Raw genomic sequence first — 24,788 nt, 5'->3', positions numbered from 1 at the left:
AAGCCGCCGCCCGAGCCCTTGGCCGTGCGGGGCGTGGCAGGGCTGCCGCAGGTGTCTGACGACCGTCGCACGGGAGGGGGCGGGGGGAGGAGGCTGGACCTCGGCGGGTGAAGGGCCCTGGGCGCTCCTGGGTCGTGGTTACCAAGGGCTGGCTTCTTGGCCTTCAACAAAGCGACAACAGCATTCATCATTCTTTGCAAAGCAGCCACCATGGAGGTGACAGTGTCATTAATCTGTGAGGTCTCTGTCTGCCCCCGGGGAGCCTCAGTCCCTCAGTCAGTGAGACTACAGGGTTGTTCATGAGCTCGTCTTTGCTCTGGGATAGAGGAATGACTCCAAATGGCCTTTACTGTTTAATGGGTGCTCATCTAGCATGTCTTCCGCAAGTGGAAGACTTGGCCATCCTCAATGAGGCGTTTATTGTGTTTAGATTACGTGTGTCCCCATAGGACCCGCCGTGTGAGGAGTTACCCTGTGTCTCCTAAGGGCTTTAGTGGTAGAGATCCTAGCTCCTTGTGGGGGTGCCTCAGTCTTTATCTACCAGCTACCTTCAGCCCAAGGCAACTCAAAATAGGAGCCAAAGGGCTCTCCTGAGCTTCCCACTAACTCCTTGGTTCACAAGACGAGCCACCAAGGTCCTGGGCATAGGCAGGGTACATTTTTTGTTGGTCTGAGTTGAGCTGGTTGTGAAGCTCGGTTGTCAGGAACAGGTGTCTGTAAAATTATTTTTTCCTGTACCGTACCCTTGGTGGCAGAGAAGTGGTTAAGGGGCTTCCCCAAAGCTTCACAACATCTCCCAGCTTTAATGTCCTACTTTGGTGAGGATGAAGACGACTCAAGGGAAGAAGTAAACAGTAGTTCTTGCTGGGGTACAGGTAAGCTTTGTGCAAACCTAGGCACAAAGCACACCTTTCCTGGCAAAAAACGGTTCCATCTGTTCTTGGGTCAATTTTTCCTTGCATTAGTGAGAACAGAGGTGCCTTTTGCCAGGACTGTGGACTTCTAGGGAGGAGCTGGTTATAAGCTTTGCTCGCTCTGGCTTAACAGCTTCAGGGGAGGCAGTGTGAGCTGAGAATCAGGACATCTGGTGTATGGCCTTAGTTTACCTATTCTTAACTGTGCAAAAGTTGGCTGGTTAATCAGATATAAAATGAACACAATAATCCTTATTATTATCTAAATCTCAAATGAGATCAAATGAAATAAATACATGAGTGGGTTCTAAAAAGTAAAATCATGATGCATGTGCTTTTGGCAGACTCCAGAACACCAAATTTGGTTAAAATCTAACAGGGGCATAGCACTTCATCTGTCAACAGTGGAACAGATGATGATAATTTACACTTACATAATGCAACTTCCCCAGGAATTTCAGGCAGTTGAATTGAATCCCTCTGTTTTGGTGATAATTATCTTTCAAATTTACATTTTATCAGAATTGCATTTTATTGCTTTCTCTGCTTAATAACATCTTACCACTGAAGATTAAATTTAGAAGTTTTTTTCCTAACAAAGTGCCTTACGATTGAGTTTCTGTTCTATTTAGTTTATTTACTTAGCATGATAAGCTAATTAACTGGTGATATTTTTGTGTTTTTTAAAAAAATTTCTGAACAGGCAGCTTGGGAATGGGTGTTCACACATAGTTAAGTGATTTCTATTCTGGGTTTCTTTTATTTCTTTCAGCATTTTTAAATGCTTCCCTTCAAGTTGTCATTATAGAAATAATGAAAATAGTAAGAGCTGAAAGTGCATTGCATGATGAAATTATCAGGCTCGAAAAGTTAAGAACGTGAGAGAAACACAGCTTTTAAAAGCCTAAAGTGGTTTTCAAAAATTATAAGAAGTTCAATGAATACCAAGATCTAATTGTTTCCACCACTGGCTGAGGGACAAAATGGAAGAGTGAATGGAGTGAATGAAGTGAAAAATTACAGAAGCCGATAAGTAAACCCACTGTAAAAGCTAGGTGGGTGGCGGCTGGTGAGCTCAGTTGGTTAGAGCACAACCTTGTAACACCAAGGTCAAGGGTTCAGTTCCCCACACCCACCAGCCACCAAAAAAAAAAGAAAAAAAAAAAGCTGGGTGGTATGCCATTGTCACAATTATTTAAGTTTGTTTTGAATCACACATGGGAAATATTCAACAGAACTTATATAGTATATGGAGTTGTTATGGATTGGATTAGTAACAAAATTATAATTATTAGCAATATTTTAAAACTAGATTTAAATTAATCTTCATTAATCTATTCTATTGAAAAAAGTTATGGAGACTGTTATACCAATTTGGCTGTTATTTTACTTTTTGTTTTCTTTTTTCTTTCTTTTTTTTTCTTTGGTTTTTGTTTTTTGCTTTGTTCTTATTTTTCTTTTTGTGCTTTTTTTTTTTTCAGGCTGTTATTTTATAATTTATTTTCTTCTACATCACCCTGAGGATGTATGTGGGACTTTAATAAGAAATGCACGTTTTATAGTGTAACCCTTTTAGTAGTTTTCTAATCTGGTTTTGGGGCCCAGTTACTTCATATAGGACTCTAATTGGTTGCCCTAATTTATGCACACACCAAAAATAAGTATAAATCCCAAGGGCTTAAACTCTTGTGAGCCACTTTTGGAGAGTGCTAAAATCACTTGACTAAATCAAGAAAATCAGTTTGGTTAAAATAAATGTAGCTAAATACCTCCAGCATTTAAAACAAATTCTTACAATTTCCCTAAGTGTGATAATAGTAGGTTTTAACTTTCAATTCTAGCCTTTGTAACTTTCAGATAAAAAATATAAAGCAATTACTTAAATGAAATTATAATGACCTTTCAGTTGTTGGAACTGTATTTTTTCTTTTTAAAAGAGGCCATTATTAGAAGATCGCTACTGGTTTAGCGCATGGGTTTACAGGTGACAGTATGATAGCATTTGTGTCACTCTCTGGCCTTACCTTAGTTGTTTCAACATGTCTCTGGGCCTCTTCCAGGACAGAGCCAACAGAATGCACAGCCTGGGGAATCTGACCATTGGGCTGGGCGGTGCCTGCTTTAAGTCCGGAGAGGGAGGAAGAGAAAAAATAAGACATTTTCAACATTCTTGAAAGTTAATCTGGAAATACAATGCACTTTATATCTCTACAGCCAAAGAAAGGGATTCACAGTCATGGTATGGTACATAAGGACTTATGAAAAATCTGAGGTTCTATGGCGATGCTTTATATGAGATTCACCAAGAGATTTGGGAAAGTGAATATTTGATAAAGCCTGCAAAGAAAAATCTGGATTAACAGGAACCCCAGAGAATAGTATGTTCTGTTTTAAAAACCATTAAAAAAAAAAAAAAAAAAAAAACCCTCTTCATACATTTATTATAAGGCAATACCTACTTACTGGTTCTTGAGTCATTACTTTTGACATCAAGCTAAGATACAAACGAAAGGTGAACATAAAGCCCCTGCAATTATTTTATCTTGTTGTTATGGAAACTGGCTGGTATGGGGATCTGAACCCTTGACCTTGGTATTATGACACAGCGCTCTAACCAACTGAGCCAACTGGCCAGCCCTGCAATTATTTTAAATGCTTTAAAAAACTTTTTGGTAATTGGAGAATAAACCTTGAAAGCCTATTTAAAAAAAAAAAATCCCATTGTTGAACATTTTTCTCAAATGTATTTGTCCAGTTTCATACTATGCTGGATACGGAAACAACTTTTGAACATTATCTTTCACAAAAAGTACTTTGGACACAGAAACAGTAAATGGGTAAAATGTGTTGATCCTTGATATACCCTGGAATTAGATTTTTTCCCCCCAAAGTATTGATATACACTTATTTTATTTTTCTGCCTCTTTATTTGTCCTTTTGCCACAAAAGTATGACTTATTGAGGGTTTACACTTTTGAGAGAGTCAGATAGAGGAAGCTGTATGTTGATTTCTCTGGCTCCTTAGAAAGCATTTTGGAGAGTGTGGCCAGCTCTCCACACCTTCAAATAGTTTTTCTATCATTTGAGAAACCCATTCATCTACATAACAACTCAAAGAAGACTGTTAAGGACTTCAGGAGACTGGAAAGAAGGGAAAGTCTGTTGAGGAATAGGACGGTTAGACATAGTCTCAAAGTATCTTTCTACAAACTATTAAGTCCATAATGAAAAATTTCTGGACAATATCTTAACCCAGTGGTCAAAACTGATGTTTGCAATAAGGGGCAGATAGACATGGCTCGCCACTGACTGTGATGTCCTGAGAAGGACACAGCAGCATTCACGTCACATTCCTGCCCAAAATGCATAACCTGAAGTGAATTATGAGGAAACACCGGACACATCCAAAGTGAGCTGTGTTCTGTAATTAAATGGCCCTTATTCTTTATGTCTTGATAGACAAAAAAAAAAAAAGGCTGAGGCACTGTTCTAGATTAAAGGGGACTACAGACACAAGATGACTAAATGCAGTGCATGTTCCCAGACTGAAGCTAGGCCAGGAAAAATACACTGCCATAAAGAACATTATTGGGAACACTTGGCAAAACTAGAATATGGACTGTAGATTGGTTAAAAGTATTCTATCAATATTAAATATTAAATTTCTGGAATTTGAGAACTGTACTCTGGTAAGAGAATCGCCTTGTTTTAGGAAATAAAAACTGAAGATTTAAGAGACAAAGGGGCATGACACATACCATCTACTCTCAAAATGTGTACATGAGTAACATGTCGAAGGGGTTGTGGTGAGAGAGAGAATGACACTGTGACTGCAAGAAAATATTCAATTTTGATGATCGGAGTAAAGGGTACATGAAAGCTCTTTGTACTACTTTTGCAACTTTTCTATAAGTTTGAAATTATTTCAGAATAAGAAGAAAAAAGATCTTAGTCTCCATTTATAACTTTAAAAGAGTCCTGACTAGAAACATTTGCTAAAGTCATACAGTCATTTTATAAGTAATAAAAAAGCCTCCATGGCTGTTCCCTAATAGGAAAGAAAAAATTGCTATTTATTTAGAATGAATTACTTGTTGTTAAACACTTTGGATATTGAGCAATGCATCCAGGTGTTTTCCATTTGTCATCATAGCAGAAACACACTGGTCCCAGCCAGCGACCTTGCACAGCTTCTGCGTGTTTCTCCATGACTCTGGCTCAACTGTGTAAAGAAGGAAAAGGTAGGAGACAAGGAAGGGGAGGGATGGGCCGAAAGGGATTCTCTAGATTGTCAGAGAAAAAATTGCCATTTATTTAGAATGAATTACCTGGGCCCCTTGGATGGACAGAGTCCTCTTAAACACTTTCCAAGACCCCTACTGATTTTGTGTGATGAGTTTGGGAGGAGAGAGGAACTTCGATAATGACATTTGGCAAAAATTGAGTTTTAAAAGATGGTGTCATGTGAAGCAGGTCTTTGTCACTAAGATGCAGTCACAGTCATTGTGTGTGTGTATGTGTGTATGACTGAAAAGAATAAGCTTCAGTTCCTTCTAAGCTCACCTTCAGTTCTTTCCAAGCTAGTCACTGATGTAGCTCTTTAAAGTTTAAAATCCCACACAGCAGGTGCTTGTGGCAATAAATTCTAAGGCGTAAATGGAAAGAAAGCTTAAATTGAGGATTTTTCCCCTTTAGATGTTCACTGAAGCATTTTATTAGTAAGCTGGGAAAGCTCCCAGTATGTTTATTTTAAAATCGCACATTTGTTCTCCATAGGGCTGACACTTGTGACAGGACACAAGAATTTTTGATAAATAAGACTCTACATTAGCATCAACATGGGTTGGTTTACTGTCTACTAAACGATATTCCATCATGTTCAAGATCCCCCTTTTTAATCAATGGGAGTCTCATCAGTCTGCTGCAAGGGTGTTTCCAAAATAAAGTAAATAAATGGTGTTCTTCAAAAATTGATTTTAAGCAATTCACTTAGGAGGCATGAACTAACATTCATTTAGCACTTAGTAGTCAGGGCATTCGCATATATTATTTTATTTCATCCTCAGAGCAGTTCTGCAAGGTGTTAATTCATTTTTTCACTTATTGTCCCAACTGTCTCTGAATTCTAACTGAGCCCCTATTATCTGCCAGACATTGTTCTCAGTGCTGGGGAGACCATGATTCACAAGACACTGTCCCTGACCTCATGATGTATCGTGTAAGTCTTGAGGAGGAAACGGACACTAAACTTATGGTCACACAGGTTATTAATGACAACGGGCCTACTGAGGACAATTAATTTGAGACCTGAAGATAGATAGGAATTAGCCACATGAAAGAGGGGACATCATGAAAAGAAGGAAGAGCATCTGTGGAGTCCCTGAGGAAGGACGATGCCTGGAGCTTTGAGAACTGGGGCAAAACCACAGGCCCATATGGCAGGAGCAGGAGGGCTGGGGTGGGGAAACAGGCAGGAGTAATGGGCAAAGCTCATACTATGCAGGCTTTGTAGGCCTTGCTGAGATTTGGGACGTTATCTGAGGGTGCTGGGAAGCCTCGTAAGTGCTTTAGGTAGGAGAGAGAAGTCAGATTTACATTTAAAAAGGTGACTCATGCGGGCAGGCCTTGGCTCACTTGGGAGAGCGTGGTGCTGACAACACCAAGTTAAGGGTTAAGATCCCCTCACTGGTCATTTTTTTTTTTTTTTTTTTTTAAAGGTGACTCCTGGAGGGCGAGATGCCTGCAAATGCAGGGAGCTGAATGGGAACAATACCACATCAAGCCAAGAGAAGAGGCGTGGAGGCTTGGATTCTAGGGCAATGGAGACGAGCATGACAGATCTGACCGGTAGTTAGAGGCAGAATCAACACGAATTGGGAGTGACTGGATTCGGGGGGTGAGTGAGCTTCTCTTGCGTGTTTTCTGCATGAGCAGTTGGGCAGATGGTGATGTTATTGTGGACACAAAGATCAACGTGGTGGAGCCAGTCTGGAGGGTAAGATGATGAGTTTTACAGACACTGAGTGTGAGGTGTGAGTGTTCACCCAAGTGAAGCTGCAGAGCGGACAGCTGGATACACGGGCGTGGAGGTGGGCAAGGAAGCCTGGATCGGACTGATAGGTTTCCAGGTGGTCAGCACGTAGATGGTGCTGGGGGTGGATTCCACCACTTAGGCAGATAGTATAGAATGAGAAAAGGGTTAGGGTTGACTGGGCCCTGGGTAGTGTAAAGTGGCGTAGAAGAAGGGTTAGTAGTGGAGGCTCAGAAAGAGTGGCCCGAGATGTTGGTGGTGAGATGGGGGACCTGGAATGTGTGCTGTCTTGAAAGCCAGTACTGGAGATTGTTTCAAGGAGGGAGTTGCCGATTGTGTTAATGTTGCTAAAGGTCATATAGGAAGTGGGGTTTATAATAGCTGGACTTAGCAACATAGAGGCCACTGGTGAGATCAGCAAGAGCATTCACCATGGGGTAACAGAGGCACAGGACAGCAAATGTGGTCTACCATTCAGAATAGTTTGGTTTTGAGATGGGGCAATAGATGGAGGGAGATGTGGGGTCCTAGGAGGGTTTTTGAAATTTATTTATTCATAGAAGGCAGCAATGTTGATTGGAAGTGTCTGGATTTCGTCCTGGACTCCTGGCACAGAACTTCCAAAACCTTTGGCATTTTCCATATTATATGAACATCTTTGTTATTCACGAACTCCTTGGATCACACCTGAGTTTATGGTCACAAGATGGCTTGGGATGGGGGTTGGTTACCAGAAAGACCCAAGGGTTAGGGCTTTGAGCCAACCCTACCTCTGGGGAAGGATGGGGGGCTGGAGATTGAATTCAATCACATGGCCAATGATTCAATCAATCACACCTATGAAATGAAATCGTGATAAAAACTCTGGACACTGAAGCTTGGACCTTCCTGGTTGGTGAACACAGTGATGTGCCAGGAGGGTAAAACTCCTAATTCCGAGGGAGAGGATGTGGAAGCTCTGCTTCTGGGACCCTCCCAGATTTCACCCTGTGAGTCTCTTCATTTGGCTGGTCCTGATTTGTATCCTTTATAATAAAACTAATCATACCTATGGCACTTTCCTGAGTCCTGTGAGTCATTCTAGTGAATTGCCGAAGCTGAGGGGGGTGGTGGGAACTCCCAAATTTATAGTCGGTAGCTCAGAAGTGTGAATGGCCTGGGGACCTTCAAAGTGTGCTGGCATCCAGAGTAATGGCAGCCTTGTTGTGCCTTTAACTTGTGGAGTCTGATGCTAACTCCAGATGGTCAGCATCAGAGCTGTACTGCAGTGCACTGGCGGGTGTCAGAACAGGGGACCAGAGCATGCATGCAAGAATAGGCCTTGTTAGGAGGTAACATAAGTGATGCAGGCTAGGAGAGGTGCAGGTGCAGGTAAGTTGTTGGGCTAGTGATGGGAAGTTCAAGGAATTCCATTTTCTCTGCTGAGAGTAAAAGCGTTGGGGGTTGGAAGTCTGAGGAGACTGAAGTATCTCTGAAACCATTATTAGGGAAACTGGGAGATTATATTGATTGGAACAGCCTTTCTTACCATTATTGATATTTGGGCCTGGAAAATTCTTTGTTGTATGTAGCCAGTATCCCTAGCTTCTACCCATTATATGACACTAGTGCCCGCTGAGGGGTGTGACAACCAAATATGTCTTCAGACATTGCCAGATGTCTCCTGGGGATCAAAGTCACCCCTGCTTGAGAACCATTGGACTACAGAAACATAGTAAGATTGATGGGCAGCACTAAGGTCCCACTTATGATCGATGTGCACAAATTTGTGGTAGAATCAATGTGTCTACTGTACGTAGAACCTTTCAAGAGGAAAGGATTTCTCAAACCCTCTCCCCACCCTAAAGAAGCCTTGCTCCTTCCACCTTCTCCTTTTCCCACCCTCCAGACTTCCTAGTTCAGCAGTGAGCAGAGTCACTGTGGGCCAAAGGCAGGCCCAGCCATTTGGTTCTCTTCCTCTCCTTTCTTCCATCTCCCCACCCCCCGTTCTTTGTTTTCTTCCTCTTTTTCTTTAAATCACTGGTGCTATAGTTGCATCTGGCTGGGGCTGGTGTTAAGACTGAGACTTAGGGGAGAGAGATGTTCATTTCAGTCTTTAAGTTAAGCTGCATGCTCTAGCTCACTCTACCAGAGAGCCTTGATATGGGAGTTATGGACACTAACCCACCTAATCATAATCTAGAACTCCATTTGCCATGGTTCCTTGTGGATATACCTCTTTCTCTTGGGAGATTCACATGAAGGGTTCCTTGCATATGAATGTTTCTCTTGGGAAATTCACATGTGGCGGGATATGGGATCCGTGTGTGCCCTATCATAACAGCATCTCACAGCATTCCCAAATCTGCGATGACCTCTAACGGAGCCGAGGCCCTGGCAAGAAAGGTGCTCTGTTTCCACCCCAAGTGGGTGGCCTACAATTCAATTCTGACACTAACCTCTCAGAGTTAGCATCAGACTTCACAGGTTTAAGGGGGGTCTGAGACAGACCTATCTGAGACAGACCCCCCTTCAGATGCCAGCCACAAACAGGGTCCCCAGGCCTCCCACACTTCTGACCAGCCCTCTACAAATTCAGGGGTTCCTATGACCCTTCAGGTTCAATAACTTGCTAGAATGACCCACAGAACTCGTGAAAGCACTATACTTATGATTTGGAGCTCCCCCCAAATCAGAGAACTTAGGACCTTACAGTTCTTGACTGGGTAAGACTGTGTCTGTCAGTGCCAATCAGTTGACACAGATGTCCCTGAAAATTAGGTTGTTAAGGTAACAAAACATGAATCGAACTTAAATATGATTCTGAATTTTTTCCCCCCTGGACATGAAACTGTGTCTATGTGACAATGAATGTCCTTTTACTCTGGGCCAAGTAAGCTCTCAACTGGACGGGTGACGTGCGCACCCAATCCTAAATCTAAAAGTTCTGTTTCTGTAGAATGTGTTGGATAAGTTTGGAACATGAGCTCCAAGCTTTGAACATGTGTCTGCATTTCTCCTGTGCTTAGTACCTGCAGAAGGCTGAGCTGGAGTAGCTGCGCCGGCAGTCCCCAGGTTTGTCCACCGAGAGGCAAGCCCGGCCCTTGCCATAGCCCGCTGGTAGTTCTCATAGAGAGTCTTTCCATACTAGGGAGTACAAAGGAAGAAAAAAAGGAATCCATTTATCCCAAATTCTGCACTCAGTTGCAATATATACCATGAGGAAAAAAAGTAAACCTGTGACTATTCTTTTCACTGTTTGCCCAAGATGTTTTTTTGTGTAGTATTTCAATAATAATGTCATAAGCTGTTTTTTCACTAATTAAATAATTTTCCAGATTAGCAGACTCAGTTAATACTTTCACCTACATCTTAGAGGAGAGCATGTTAGCCACCCAGTTCTGATTCCATGTGCCTTTACGTTTTCTACTGTAGATGCCATCTTGTATTTCTTTCTTTTTTGCTTTCAGCATCTGAGCACAGGGGATACATTGTGTTTCTTAAATGCACATGCTAAGCTTGCAAAACTCTGCAGGAGTAAACACATGAGAAGTCTATGTGAAAGTCCACCCTTGATTCTCAGGTTGCTAGAGGGGTCCATGTTTCTATCACTTCCATCTATTTTAAAACTCCCAAAGGGCAAATAAACAAAATAATGCCTGTGGCTGTACCCAACAGTGGGTCAACTGTTTCACGGTAGCACAAAAGCTGGACCCAAGTCTGGAAGCTGGTTGACAAGTTCAAGGTGGGGTGACGTGCAAATTCTCTCCTACCTTGGCGATCCTTATTCCCATGACCCACTGGTTGAGAGTTCTTGCGTCATCACAGCAGAGATACTTGATGTACTGGGACTCCTTCTGAATTTGGGGATGCTACAAAGAAGCAGTTGTGAGGACAATTTATGAACTCTTCATTTATTAGGAGCTCAAAGCACCTTTCAAAATATTAATAATAACCCCCCCCCAAACTCTAACCATATATGTAATTTACCAATGTGGTGGCAAAAATTACTGGTAGCAATTTTAGGATTAGCATTGATGGATGACTGGATAAGGAAAATGTGATGTATACATACAATGGAATACTACTCAGTCATAAAAAAGAATGAAATTCTGCCATTTGCAGCAATGCGGATGAGCTTGGAGAAAATTATGTTAAGTCAAATAAGCCAGGTACAGAAAGAGAAATACTGCATATCCTCATTTATAAGTGGAAGCTAAAAAGTAAATAAAGAGAAAGAAAGAAACAACAATCACAATAATATGTTGAACTTTCAGAAGGAGAGAACAGAACTGTCATTACTACAGGTGCGAAAGTGGGATGGGGGGTTAGTAAGACATTGGTCAATGGACACAAAGAATGATTACGTTTTGTAATGATGAATATACTAATTATCCTGATTTGATCATCACATATTGTATACAAGTATTGACAGTAAACTCTGTACCCCACAAATATGTATAATCAATTGTTTCAATAAAAAAAATTTAGGATTAGCAAGAAGGATACTTTTTTAAATGGCTAAATTTTGAAAGGATTTAAGGAAATCTGTAATATAATTTATCATAAGTACTTCTTAGCATATTATCAATAATAATTTTCATTTCTGCATTTTTAACTTTTGAAAACCTTCACCTCTGTCGTGTCTCTACCCCCAAAGAAATCTGAGTTGCTCCGCCATTTGTCAGATAAGGGAATCTACCCATTATAATTCTTATGTCACAGAATTAATGCCTACAAGAATTGTGATTTTGTAACCCCAAAACCTACACTTAGGGTTATTTCTGCTACAAGGAATTCAGAGTTTCACGATGATCTGTCTTTCTTAACTGCTCTTATCTAAATGGGCCAATGGCCTAGAGGTGAATGGCCTGGAGAAAAAATATTTTTGTCTATTCTCAGTGGCTTGGAGTGCTGAACAGGGCCTTTGGAGAGCTCACGGAGAGAAAAAGGATATGCACAGGTGCAAAGGACAAACAGAGACACTCTGTACTCCTCTTTCTTAATCCTCGTTGCTCTTGTAATTTGTTTTATGTTTCTGTCTCTGATAGATTGTGTCTTCCATGAGGCTGGGAAGTATGTCTTATTCCCTATTGAAGACTCCCAGTGCTTAGTGCCTGGCCAAGAGCATGGTAAGTATTCCAGTCCAGATGTCATAATCATTGTTGAAGGAAATAAACAAGCACAACATTTCCTGTTTAGTTTTTAGTCTTGCAGCCATGAGGTGAGGGGCAGGCAACCAGACCCAGGTTCTAAGATATGTGTATGTGAACTTCCATGGATCATTACAACTTTTAATAAACTTTATAGGAAAATAATTAACTACAACCATCGTGTGTGTGTGTGTGTGTGTGTGTGTGTGTGTGTGTGTGTATACCCCCTTTTTCTTCTTCCTCCATTCCTCAGAGGAGTTCATTAATCCTGCTAGGATAACCATAACTTGGTGGTGGTACTGAAATGAAATGGAAGGTGAAGAGAGCTGAAGGAGCCATCTACTCTTCAGTGGGCAGGACAGGGGTGAAGCTGTCCAGTTCCTCTCTTAGGGTACTGCATGGACCTCTCTACTCCACTTTTGCTTTCAGCTGACTCACTGACCTTGAAGGGAATGGCTTTCTAAAGTTGATCTAAGCAAAGGGTGTCGTGTTTTTATTTTTTTTATTTTTTGTCTTTTTGTCTTTTTCCGTGTCCGGCAACGGATCGCAACCCTCAGTGTTGCCCCCATACCGGACCGGGGACCGGCAACGGGATCGCAACCCTCGGCGCTGCCCCCGCGCCTCGCTCAGCCAGTGAGCGGGAACCGGTCTGTATGTGGGATCCGAACCCTCGGGCGGGAGCGCCGCCGCACTTCCCAAGCGGCGCACCTATCCAGTGCGCCACCGGGCCGGCCCGGGTGTCATGTTTTTAAACTTCAGGTGGAATCCGAGAGGCAGTGTCTGGACTAGTCACCCTGCTGGTCTTTCTAATGACCCAGCCAGCAAGAGTCTACGGTATCATTGTCTTTGCCCAGAAAGGATAACAAGACACTTATACACTCTAAGAGCTTGGTGAAAGTTTAGTGTAAGTTTTTGGTTTTGCAAATCAGAAAAGTGAGGCTCAGAGAGGTTACTATATATTCTACTCTATAACCTAATAGATAGAATCTTAGGGTCTCTTCACTTACCACCTAGAATTTCCATATTTATATTAAGCTGTTGAGCCCAAATCCCAGACTTTAAAGATAACCAGAGAAAAAACTCAGAAATTACAAAGAATTCCTCTTTGGGGGCTTTTGAGCCAACTGAGGAAAGTCTACTCCTATACTGTTATCTTTAAATAGACTGCTTCCTTTATTTAGGTCCTTCAGCACTCAGAACCTGCATCTGCATTGCTTGAGGGAGGGTCAGTTCAGTTCTTATTTGCCACATTGGGCTCCTGCATGTTGCTGTAGTTTTCCTGACTGGCCGGCAGGTGACAGCAAACACTTTTGAATGGCTGCTGCACATTTCATTGTTACTGCAGTCTGATGCTTATGCATTAATTCTGCATGTTAGATTTTATTTTTGCTAGATTTTTTATTTTTGTAAATCTCTATCAGTTCAAGTAATGTGACCCCAATAGCAAAAAGGATTTGTTGCATTAATTAACCTGAAGATCATATAGATGAAAAATACACTAAGCCAAGCACTTATTGGATGGAATGTGACATTCCACGTGTGCCTGCAGCAGTCCCTTCAGCAATCAAATTTGCAACGCCAAACCAAAGCCCTTGTCTTTCAGTACCAGAAACAGGGCATGCATTGGTCTCTTCAGCGATTTAATGTTTATAATTGTTCTTAGAAAGCAGCTTTTTTTTTTTTTTTCTGAGACATCAAAAAAGTTGACATCATTACTTGGGCATCATATGTTAAATTTTTTGTTTGTTTGCTTTTGTTTTGTGGTGCATGTCACATGAGAGCCAAGTTTCCTGGAGCAGACTATAAATCTCACTGTGCTTGTAACAGAATGCACAAAGCAACTGTTTGTATAGAGGTATCCATTTAAGCAGCACGATGAACAATTTCATTCAAAAATAGCAAAATGTGGTCATTCCCTTACATAAAATGGCTTTTGAACATAAAACAGAGGAAAGAACTCTTGAACTTGAGTTCTAACAGTAGCTCCTCCTAAGTCAATGAGGTAGGTGTTAGACCTTCATTCTCTCCAGCATTCCTGGGGCCAGTCTCACCAACTCCCTTACACTACATGGGAAGGAACTGAGAAGATGCTTAAGTGCAGAATGAACCGTAAAACTACTAGAAGCAAACATGGGGGAAAATCTGCGTGACATTGGTCTGAGCAATGATTTTTTTTAGCTTTGACCCCAGAAGCGCAGGTAACAAAGGCAAAGATAAACATGGGATTACATCAAAATAAAAAGCTTCTGAACATCAAGGAAATGATTAACAGAGTGAAGAAAAAACCTGTGGATTAGGAAAAAATATTTTCAAGCCATACATCTGATAGGGATTAATATTCAAAATATATAAGGAACTCAAAACAACTCTATAAAAAGCAAACAAATAATCTGATTAAGAAATGGGCAAGGGACCTGAACAGACATTTGTCAAAAGAAGACATACAATGGCTAACAGATAGTGAAAAAACATCATTAATCATTAGGGAAATGCAAATCAAAACCACAATGAGATATCATCTCACGCCTGTTAGAACAGCGATTACCAAAAAGACAAAAGATAACTAGTGCTGACAAGAATGTAGAGAAAAGGGAACCCTCCTACCTGTTGGTGAAAATGCAAATTAGTACATTTCATTGCAACACTATTCACAACAGCGAAGTTATGGACTCAACCTAAGTGTCCATCAAGAGATGAATGGATAAAGAAAATGTGGCATGTACACACAAAGGGACGCTCTTCAGCCTTAGAAAAAGGAAGAAATCTGTCATTTGCGACAACATGGCTTGGATAGAATTGGAGAACATGATGCTAAGTGAAATAAGCAAACACATAAAGACAAATACCACATGTTCTCACTTACAATTGGAATCTATAACAGTTGAACTCATGGAAGCAGAGTAGACAGGTGGTTACAGAGGCTGGGAGTGGAGAAATGGGGAGGTGATAGTTAAAGGGTAAAAAATCTCAATTAGACAGGAGGAATAAGTTTGATTTTTTTTCTTTTTTTCCCTTTGAGATCAATTACACAGCATGGTGAATATAGCTAATAATAATCACTGTACACTTAAATTTTGCTAGGATGCTGCCGCCCTGTGGTCAGCTGCAGGGGCAAGATGCGATGGGAGGAACTGGGTTGATGTTGGATTTTTTTTTTACTCCATAAACCGGTGATTTCTTTAAAAGCTAAGAAAAATAAATTTTTCAAAGACAGTAAATTTCAAATGTTTTTATCACAACATTGTTAAATATTTGAGGTAATGGATAGGTTAATTAGCTTGATTTAACCATTCCACATTGTGTTCAAAAATCATAATATCACTTCGTACCCCATAAATATATGCATCTATAATTTGTCAATAAAAAAAGGTAAAGAAATGAGTAGAGTGACTGCATTAAAAAAAACTGGCTTGAGAACAGAACTGAGCGTCGTCCTGTGAGTAAAGGAAATGCAGTTTCTGCTAGTGTTGCTCGTGACTCTTGTTCCCTGATCCACCGGGCTCTGCGGGCTCCCCACCTCTAGCCCCCTCTTCGGAGGGGTCCCTGCCTTTCTCCTGCATACTTGGGCTTTGGATAGGGTGGGCTTTAAAGTTCTAGTTCAAGACCCTGGAACTCAGCATTGCTGTTCTTGGTGCAGCCCAGGATAACCTCGTGTCCTAGGTCAGAGAATTCAATTCCTGCCATGATTCAAGGACCTCAGCCTGAGAAAGTGAGTCCCTGCCCTGTTCACTGTGTTTAAATCCCTATCCTGGGAACCTCTAGTCTGAGACCCTCTCTCTCTCCTCCCAGACATCCCTGCTCCAGCCTCTGGACCCTTACCTTGGAGTCTGGCCCTCGCTCCCGTCTCACAGATTTCCATTCTATCTGCTCACTCTGAAAGGTATTTCATCACCAGCTAAGCTCCGACTATTGATGTTTAGAGTTCGGATGCATTCTAATACTCTGAGTGCAAACCATGACTGTGCTTGGGAAAAATAAAGATTCCTTGGCCCCATCTTTAAATGTTTTGATTCAGTGGGTTCAGGATCTGGGAACCTGGATTTTTAACCAGCCCCCAGTGATTGTGATTCAACCAGTTTACTGAGCAGCATTTCAGAAACGTTCTCCAAAATCTTCTCCTTATTTAAGAAATGTGGACAACACTTCAGTGATGAAGCATGTTGGAAGGACCAGGTGGAAATCAGGACCTCCATTCTGGTCATTTCTCAGGGTCTTAGGATTCCAAACAAGGGCCACAGGGAAGACATGGTTCAAGGGTGGGTGGCAGTGGGGGAGGGGCAGGGTGGTAGAAGATGCTTTGTGTCCACATCTATGGTGGCCTAGCAACCAGTGTCTGAGGGGGATGGCCTCTGAGCCACTCTGCCTGGGTTGTCACCCTGCCTTGGCCATTTCCTGGCTGGGGAGTCTGTGTGTGCAGGTTTGCCATTATTTTTATCATCCTTCCAATACCAGGAACAGACAAAGAGGTACAGGAACCAGAAGCAGGCAGGCCATTCTTCTTGCCTCTCTCTTCCTTCTGACCCAAACAGACCCTCACCTCAGGACCTTTGCACTTCCTGCTCTTATTTCTGGAATGCTCTTCTTCCAGGTAATTCTCACTCCCTCACTTCATTCGCGTCTTTTGACAAATGTCACTCCCTTGCAGAGCCTCTCTCTGACTGCCTCACCCAAAGAAGGCTTGGCACCAGCCCTGGCATGCTCCGTCCCTACCCTGCCTCACAGTGATCCACAGTCTTATTATTACCTGACATCACATGAGGACAGGGATTATTCTATGTTTTGTTCACTTCTGTATTGCCAGCACCTGGCACAGTGCTTAGCAGATAGTTGTCATTCCACAAGTATGAAATGCATGAGTGAATGAATGAGTGACTAAATCCAGTCCTCTCCCTTCCTTCGGTCCCTTCCCAGCCATTATTCTGGGGTTATTTTGTCTAGGGCCGGGTTTCTTGACAGTAGCACTGTCGACATCTGGAGCCAGATGACTCCCTGTTGTGGGAGATGTCTTGTGCCTTGCAGGATATTTAGCAGCAGATCCGGCCTCTACCTACTAGATGCCAGTAGTCCTTGCTCCCTGCCCCAAGTTATGACAATCAAAAATGTCTCTAGAAGCTGGAGTGGTGGAGGGCCTCGGGCCTTGGCCATGCCCCCCCAACACTTGCAACTAGCCCAGCAACGACCACCAAGCCGCAGCAAGAAGTGCTCTGGGCTCCTGAGCTGGGATGGTGTGGGGGCGAGGGCTTTAGCCACACACCCCTGACATCTGCGCCCAGCCCAGCAATGACCAAGCCACTGCTGGAAGTCCCCTGGTCTCCCCTGCAGGGATGAGTGGGGGTGCTACAGGTTTCAACCCTGCCCCTCTTCCTTCCTGCTTCTTCAATCCCATTTCCTTCCCCTTCCCTCTCCCCTCCCCCAACTGCTCTGCAACATCACAGAATGAAAAAAAAATATTAATAAATAAACTTAAAACAAACAAACATAAAAATGTCTCTGGACATTGCCAAATGTCCCCCGGGGGGCAAAATATCTCTGGTTTTGAGAACCACTGAAAGAGTGTCAGGCTGACTGAGCTAATATAGTGGTTATCATTATTAATATTTATAAATAACTAAAAGTGGATACTCTGTAATGAAAAAGAGTACTAGGATGTATAAATAAAAACCACGCAATATCCTGAGTCCTCAATGAAGCCAATAATTTTAACCAATTATTGATGATTGCAACATGTAATAGTAATTGTGCAGGGAGTCAAAATTATTAAATATGATTTGGCCTAGGTATTGTATTTGACTAAGAACAAACCGAAGTCATAGTCCTGAACCCAGACCTCTGTAGACATGCAGAAAGACCCTCAACACATCACATGGATGGTTATAATATAACTCATCAATTGATCTGACTGATCTGAAATTTTAATTTTAAAAAATGTAAACCATATCAAACACCTGATAATATATAGTGCCTTTTTACAATACACACCTTAAAAAGTTTCATGACCTAGTAATTTTTTAAAAGATTTTTTTGCCACTTTCTATCTCTTTTCCAGAAAATCTTGGCAAGTGCCTCACTTCTCAAAACTTCTTATAATGGAATGGGTCCAGTTAAGAACTGAAAACTTTTCTCAGTTGTATGAATAACATTGTAAACTACTTAGTTCAAAGTGTGGAACTTTTATTTTTCAGAAGTGGTGATGAACTCCAGACAGATTTACATTAAAGTCTTATGCTCAGATAGCAGGCATTTCAGGAAATGACCCAAACCGGTAGAAATGTTTCCCTTTTCCTATTTTGGTTTAAAAATAAAAATTTCATTATGTCACACTTTAATTAAATATATAACATTTTAACATTTTTCCCCCTTAAAAGAAAATATTAACTCACACTTCTTACAAATCTAAATCAAGGACTCCTGACAACGTACCTTTAAAACAAAGCAGTGGTCTGTGGGCGCCTTATATTTCATTCTGCACTGAGTCCCGTAGTAAATGTTGACATTCTCAAACTGTATAAAACACGCCAGGTCTCGAGATGTCTGAAAGAGAGGGAGAAAAGTAACCTCAACTGAGGTGACAGTAATTTTCCAATGTAGTTCTTGATGTGGGTTACATTAAGGATTACATCAGTAGAGAAAATATTGGATTTTAGGTAATTTATATAAACATCGACCATATGTAGTTTTCTCAAAGCCATGCCTGCATTTCAAGGGGTGAAGGAAAGAATGCAGTCGAGGCACAATAGCGTGTCGCAGGCCCAGAAATGGGGCAAAAGATTAAAGACGAAGGATTAAGACGACGCTGTTGATCTCGGGCCTGCCGGCGGACTCCCAGAGTCAGAGTGGACCGACCTTGAGACGTCGTGATCGAGGCAGTCAAGACAAGGTGACCACCTAGCCGCAAATTTCATTCTGCCTTTTTTCATTCTAAGTCAGTGATGGATTTTGTGATGGAGCATGAAAAACAAAGCCCCCTTCAGGATGCACAATGAGAGGTCAATTTGAGGCTTGGTTAATTAGCACGCATTTCATGCACTTCTTCCTGAGAAAAAGGATGTCTTTCATGTTTTCTCTTTACTGCTGGCGGTGTTGCCTTGGAAACAGAGACCACTCCTCCGTGGATGACATGCCTCCTGACAGCTGCAGCCTCTAATCTACATATGTGCTTACACTTCAGTTACAAATTTGTTCCGTTATTCTTTTTCTTTTGCATTAAGGAGTAAAGAATAAAAGGCAGAACTTCTAATGCACAATTCTTCCCTTTTATATATGGCTGTACATTTTTTTCTTATAAGACATTTTCTTTTGGATTTTTAAAGTTTTGTTTTTTAATTGCAAAAAATAATGCATATTTGGCATAATTAAAAAAATATATAAAATAAAATGCACATCTTCTTTTATCACCCCCTTTTAAAAAAATTCCACTCTTCTCTCCAGAGGTGCCATAGTTAATAGTTTGGTGGCATTCTTCCAAATGTTTTTAGGTAAACATTTATTACATATGTATGAGTAGACATACTTACTTACGTACATACATATACTTAAGACATACACAATTTTTAAAACATGAATGAGATTTTACTATACATATTGTTCCATGACTTGTTCTTTTTCTTAACATTGTAACTTGGGATCTTTGTATGTCAGGACACATGAATGAATACATGATATTCACTTTACCGCTGCACAGCCAACCACTGTACAGGTGGAACAATTTATTTAACTACTTTACTATAGATGATTAGAGGTTATTTCAATATTTTGCAGTGACAAAAACTCCTGCGTGCATGAGCGAATATTTCTTTTTATTTTTTTTCCTTTTTGTCTTTTTTCGTGACCGGCAACGGATTGCAACCCTCAGTGTTGCGCCCGTACTGGACCGGGACCGGCTACGGGATTGCAACCCTCGGTGTTGCACCCGCACCTCACTCAGCCAGTGAGCGGCCGGTCTGTATGTGGGATCCGAACCCTCGGCGGGAGCGCCGCCACGCTCCCAAGCGGCGCACTGTAGCAGTGTGCCACCGGGCTGGCCCATGAGCGAATATTTCTGTGGGACAAATTGCCAAATGTGGAGCTGCCATCTGAAAGGGCATTCCTTTTTATATTTGCATAGATCTCACTCACCTGTCCCAAACTTCCATACAGGAGAGTGCCCGTTCTTCTTATCCACTTCTGCCAAATGTGGATATTATCAAAGTTGTTTATTTCATCAGTTTCACAGAGAAAATATTTCACTGTTTAATTTACATTTCCCTGATTACTAGTAAGATAGAACAACTTTTATTCAGTGGCCACTGGCTTTTTGTTTTTTTCCTGTGAATTCTCACTATTGCTATGAGCATGCTTATCTTTTTCTTATTGATTTGTTGGAGTGTTTATATTCTGTGAATACTCGTACTTTTTATTTATTTATTTTTGGCAGCTGCTTGGTAGGGATCCAAACCTGTGACCTTGGTGCTATAAGGCCATACTCTAACCAACTAAGCTAACCGGCCAGCCCAAGGATACTCGTACTTAATTGTACATGTTGTAAGTGTACTCTCTGACTCTGTAGCTAGCCTTTAATATCCTGTTTGGTATCTTTGGCCATAAGGCAGTAAAAACAACTTTAACCAGTCAAATCTGTCAATTTTCTCCTTTATAATTTTGAGTTTTAATTCTTGCTTAAGGAGGTTTTTCCCACCCCCAAACTATGAAAATATTAACCTACATTCTCTACTGTGATTTTATACTTTATTTTCTTAAAGATATTTTAATCAATCTAGGGTTTTAATTGGTACATGGAATGAGGCAGGAAACTATTTTTTTCCAAATGGCTATATAATTATTTTAATGCTATTTATCAGATACCACATTCTTTCTCCCTGCTGTAAAATGCTAACTTTAATTTTGCTTATATTAGATGGTTCTCTGCTGGTCTGTCCTTACCCGTACTATTTTTTTTTCTTTCTTTTTTTCTCTTTTTTTGGCATCTGGCCAGTGCAGAGATCTGAACCCTTGACCTTGGTGTTTTATTACTGCCCACTTTGACCAATTGAGTAAACGGGCCAGCCCTCTGTACTGTTTTTATCTAACGTTTTGACAACTGGGAGGAAGAATTCTACCTCAATGTTCTTTACAATTTTAGGGGGATCTATTTTGGAACAGAGTCTCTTTCCGATAGAGTTTAGAATCAGTCTGTGAACGTCAAGTAAAAAAAAAAATCCTATTAAAGTTTTTATTGAAATTGCATTCAATTGGTAGGAAAATTTGGGAAGAACTAGTATCTTTTCATCTCAACATAGTACATTTCTATGTGTTTAGTTAACTTCTTTTGTTAAATTTTATATTTCATGCCATCTAGGTCTTAAACACCTCATTAAATTTATTGTTAGGTATTTTGTGTTTTTTGTTCCTACTATATATGGAGTCTATGGCATTATATTTTAATTTGCATATTGTTTGCATAAAGGAAAACTATTTCTTATTTGGTACATTTCTTTGGTCCTAACAGTCTTTCAGCTGAGTGTCTTATACTGTTTTGTAGACAATCCTGGTAACTATGAATAATGAAAGTCTGTGCCTCTTCTTTTCCAATAATTATACTTATTCTTTTCATTCCCTTACTGGCTAATTCCTCCATCCCAACGTTAATGGTAGCAGTGAGAGAAGGTATCCTTGTCTAACTTGAACACTTTTAATTTTCATCACTTAATGTATTGTTTCTTATAAGTTTATGTATATGTCTCACTTATATTTAAATGCCCAAGACATAACATTTCTAAAATAAAACAAATTATGTGGGTCAACTGTGAAGTCCTGTAGTGGACTGATTTATGTCCCCCCAAAACTCACTGAAGCTTGAATTGTGTCCCCCAAGTTTTATGTATGAGAAACTTAGCCCCCACTGTGACTGTTAAGAGGGTGGGAAATCCTATTATGGTGATTGAAAGGTGGAGCCTTGAAGAGGTGATTGGATTGCAGGACTGTGCAGTAGGGAATGGATTGATATGGTGGTCAGGGTGTGGTTCTGAGGGCTTTAAAAGAAGAGGTGAGTCTGTCTTGCTCTCTCTCTGCTCTCTCTGCTTCCACCACCTTGCAATGTGAGGCCCCTGGGCCACTGTCGCCACCACCAGATGGACTTTGGACTTCCCAGCCTCAGAAGCTGTAAGCAATAAATTTCATTTTCTTTATAAATCACCCAGTTTCAAGTATTTTGTTATAAGCAATGGAAATGGACTAATACAGTTCCCCAGTATGGGACTGGAATGGAGATGGCACAGGTGGGGAAGTTTCAGTTCTAAGATGGAGACCAGAGTAAAAGAGGCTCAGCAGAGCAGTGGCTGCCCTGGACCAGCAGTTTCCCATAATGCCCCTCCTGCATCGCCACCGTGAGAATCCAGTCCCCTTCCTAGAGGGAGCAGACCTGGACATTCACCATCACTTCATCTGCTTGGAAATGGGGGTTAAGGCTTATCTGAGGAAGCTTGTAATCCATAAATATGCCATTTGTTGGCACCTTGGATTTGAAAGTGAAGGCCAGATACAGATAAGAGATATATCCTAAAGCTCTTTAAAGGTGAACAAAAGATTGAAATGTCCTAAACCTGGAAGAAAGGTCTTAGAAAAAGCTAATGGTCAGAATGTAAGTTAAAATTGCATTTCACAGAGCTTACTATATGCTTACAGAGTTGAAGTAATAATCCCAAATCACTGTAGAAGTTAAATGATGTCTAAAACGCTCTGCTAAATTAGGCAGGGAAATGAATATAGTATACTTCAGAAAGCAACTTAAATATTTAAAGAATAAGGGCTAAAATCTCAATGAAAATCTTATCAAGGCTTCTAATATCTCTCTGAGTCCAGATAAAAGAAGTTGTACTACAATGACTACAGAACAAGTGAGTAAATACAGGAGGGAAAAAAAGCCATCAGAAATAGACATGTAAAGCAAGAACGAAAAAACTCTAGAAAAGCACTTCTGCCAGAATTTTTTGAAACCTGACTGAAATAGATAAAATTCTTTTACCTTCAAGGAAGAACTATGGAAAAACTCAAAAGGCTTTCAGGAATTCCGTCCTAATAGAGAACGTACTTACATAAATGTTGTAGACATGGATTCCACCACACACAGAATGTATTTAAATCATCACCTAGGATTTCTTTAGTTTTCACTTTCATGAAATGCTTTATTGCTAAAGCACTTTTGTTTTGTTTTGTTTTCTTTCTGACCTTAGTCTTTCCTTTGGGTACATAATAAATTCCAGAAGCCCGTAAAAGAAAATAGCGCTTTTTCCAGGTTTTCTTTCCATCTTCTTTCAAATAAAGAGCTCCTTCTAGTTCTGGTACAATGACAGATGTCCCACAGAAACTTTCCTGAAAGTGAGATTTCCATGACATAAAACACACGTAAGATAAAATACACATTCTTATTCACATTTAAACACACTGGCAAAATGGCCTTTGAGCTAAGTCAATTTTGTTTACAACTCTGGTTCAATGCATATGTTTACTTTATATGCTATTTGCCAAAAGAAAGGAAGACTAATACAGCGGTCAAGAGTCTTGGCTCCTGAGTTAGACCTTAAGGCTTCCTGACCACATAGCTCTGTGACGTTGGGACATTAAAGCTCTGTTCTCTTACTTGCAAAAATGGAATAATAATAGCCCAACTTCATAAAGTAGGTCATGAGTGCAATCTTGATATATTGTAAAAGTAAGCACTTAATAAAGGCTATTACTGTTATAAATTGGAAAATAGAAAAATTATTTCTTGGCAAGTCAAAAGCTAGTATTTCACTGCTGGTAAATAGAAAAATTATAACATGTAATTCTACACTTAAAATAAATTAATATTTTGTTCTTGGGATAGTTGTCTTTTCAAAGAATGAAGACTGCAGTTATTATTGATATCTGATATATAATATCTGATATTATATATCAGAAAAAATAATAAAGCACATTTTTCAGGTATAGATTTTCAAATCTTGAAATTTGCATAGAATTATACAATTCTTAATATATTTCTTCGAAAAAGGAGTAGGATAAAATGCATATTATTTTATGTATCTTTCAGTTCAAATACTCAAACTTATGTCTGGCTTTCTTTTTATAACTCTCAATCTACTTTCATTTAGTTTCATAAATGTAAAATAACTTTAAATTCTGTACCCTCCAGGTAAATTTATATGTAGTAGAGCTGAAATCCATTTCTGTTTACATTTTTCCCAAACTTAGCTTGGATTAGTTGCCCCGACAATAATCTCTTAAATTTAATCAGATTTTGGCCCAAATTAGATGACAGGATAATGCTGAGTTTTCATAGGATAACATGCTTTGCATTTTCTTTCATAACCAGCTATAAAACATAGCTGACGTCTTATCACAAGGACTATTCAGGCAATTGCATAAATCACAGACAGCTGATTTCTAAGCACTGATTAAAAACAGATGACTATTGGGAAAATATTCATTCCCCTTCCATGTCTGCCAGTCTCCATCTCTGCAAAGTAGACTCAGAATCCTGGATCTCCTCACTGCTAGGGACACCTGGTGCCTTTCCTTCCCCAACCCAACCTGGAGTCTTGCTCGGTAGATGTGGAGAGGATGTCTCTGTTGCCACCGTTGGGCCCCCCTGGGAAGTGCCCATTGTGCTCATGGTCCTGGTTCCAGGTGGGAACATGAGTCCAGGCATCACCAGGTCTTCTGATTTTTCAAGAGAAGACCAAAATCTACTAACTC

At 40.6% G+C, this 24,788-nt stretch overlaps 1 protein-coding gene across 1 annotated transcript in view; it reads right to left on the bottom strand.

Moving 5' to 3' along the window:
- The window catches only part of APBB1IP (amyloid beta (A4) precursor protein-binding, family B, member 1 interacting protein), a 52,357-nt gene that overhangs the window by 932 nt on the left and 26,637 nt on the right, over positions 1–24,788 (bottom strand). Inside the window, exons 8-13 of the mRNA XM_008585000.1 lie at positions 23,280–23,423; positions 18,498–18,608; positions 10,698–10,796; positions 9,957–10,071; positions 2,939–3,033; positions 4–161 (exon numbers count right to left, since the gene is read on the bottom strand). Coding sequence (XP_008583222.1) covers positions 4–161; positions 2,939–3,033; positions 9,957–10,071; positions 10,698–10,796; positions 18,498–18,608; positions 23,280–23,423 — 722 coding nt within the window. The remainder of the gene's footprint in view (positions 1–3; positions 162–2,938; positions 3,034–9,956; positions 10,072–10,697; positions 10,797–18,497; positions 18,609–23,279; positions 23,424–24,788) is intronic.

This window comes from Galeopterus variegatus, unplaced genomic scaffold (assembly GCF_000696425.1).
Source record: "Galeopterus variegatus unplaced genomic scaffold, G_variegatus-3.0.2 Scaffold3419, whole genome shotgun sequence".
NCBI classification, from domain to species: domain Eukaryota; kingdom Metazoa; phylum Chordata; class Mammalia; order Dermoptera; family Cynocephalidae; genus Galeopterus; species Galeopterus variegatus.
Note: the sequence above shows the minus strand (reverse complement) of the source record. Positions and strands in the feature narration are given on the sequence as shown.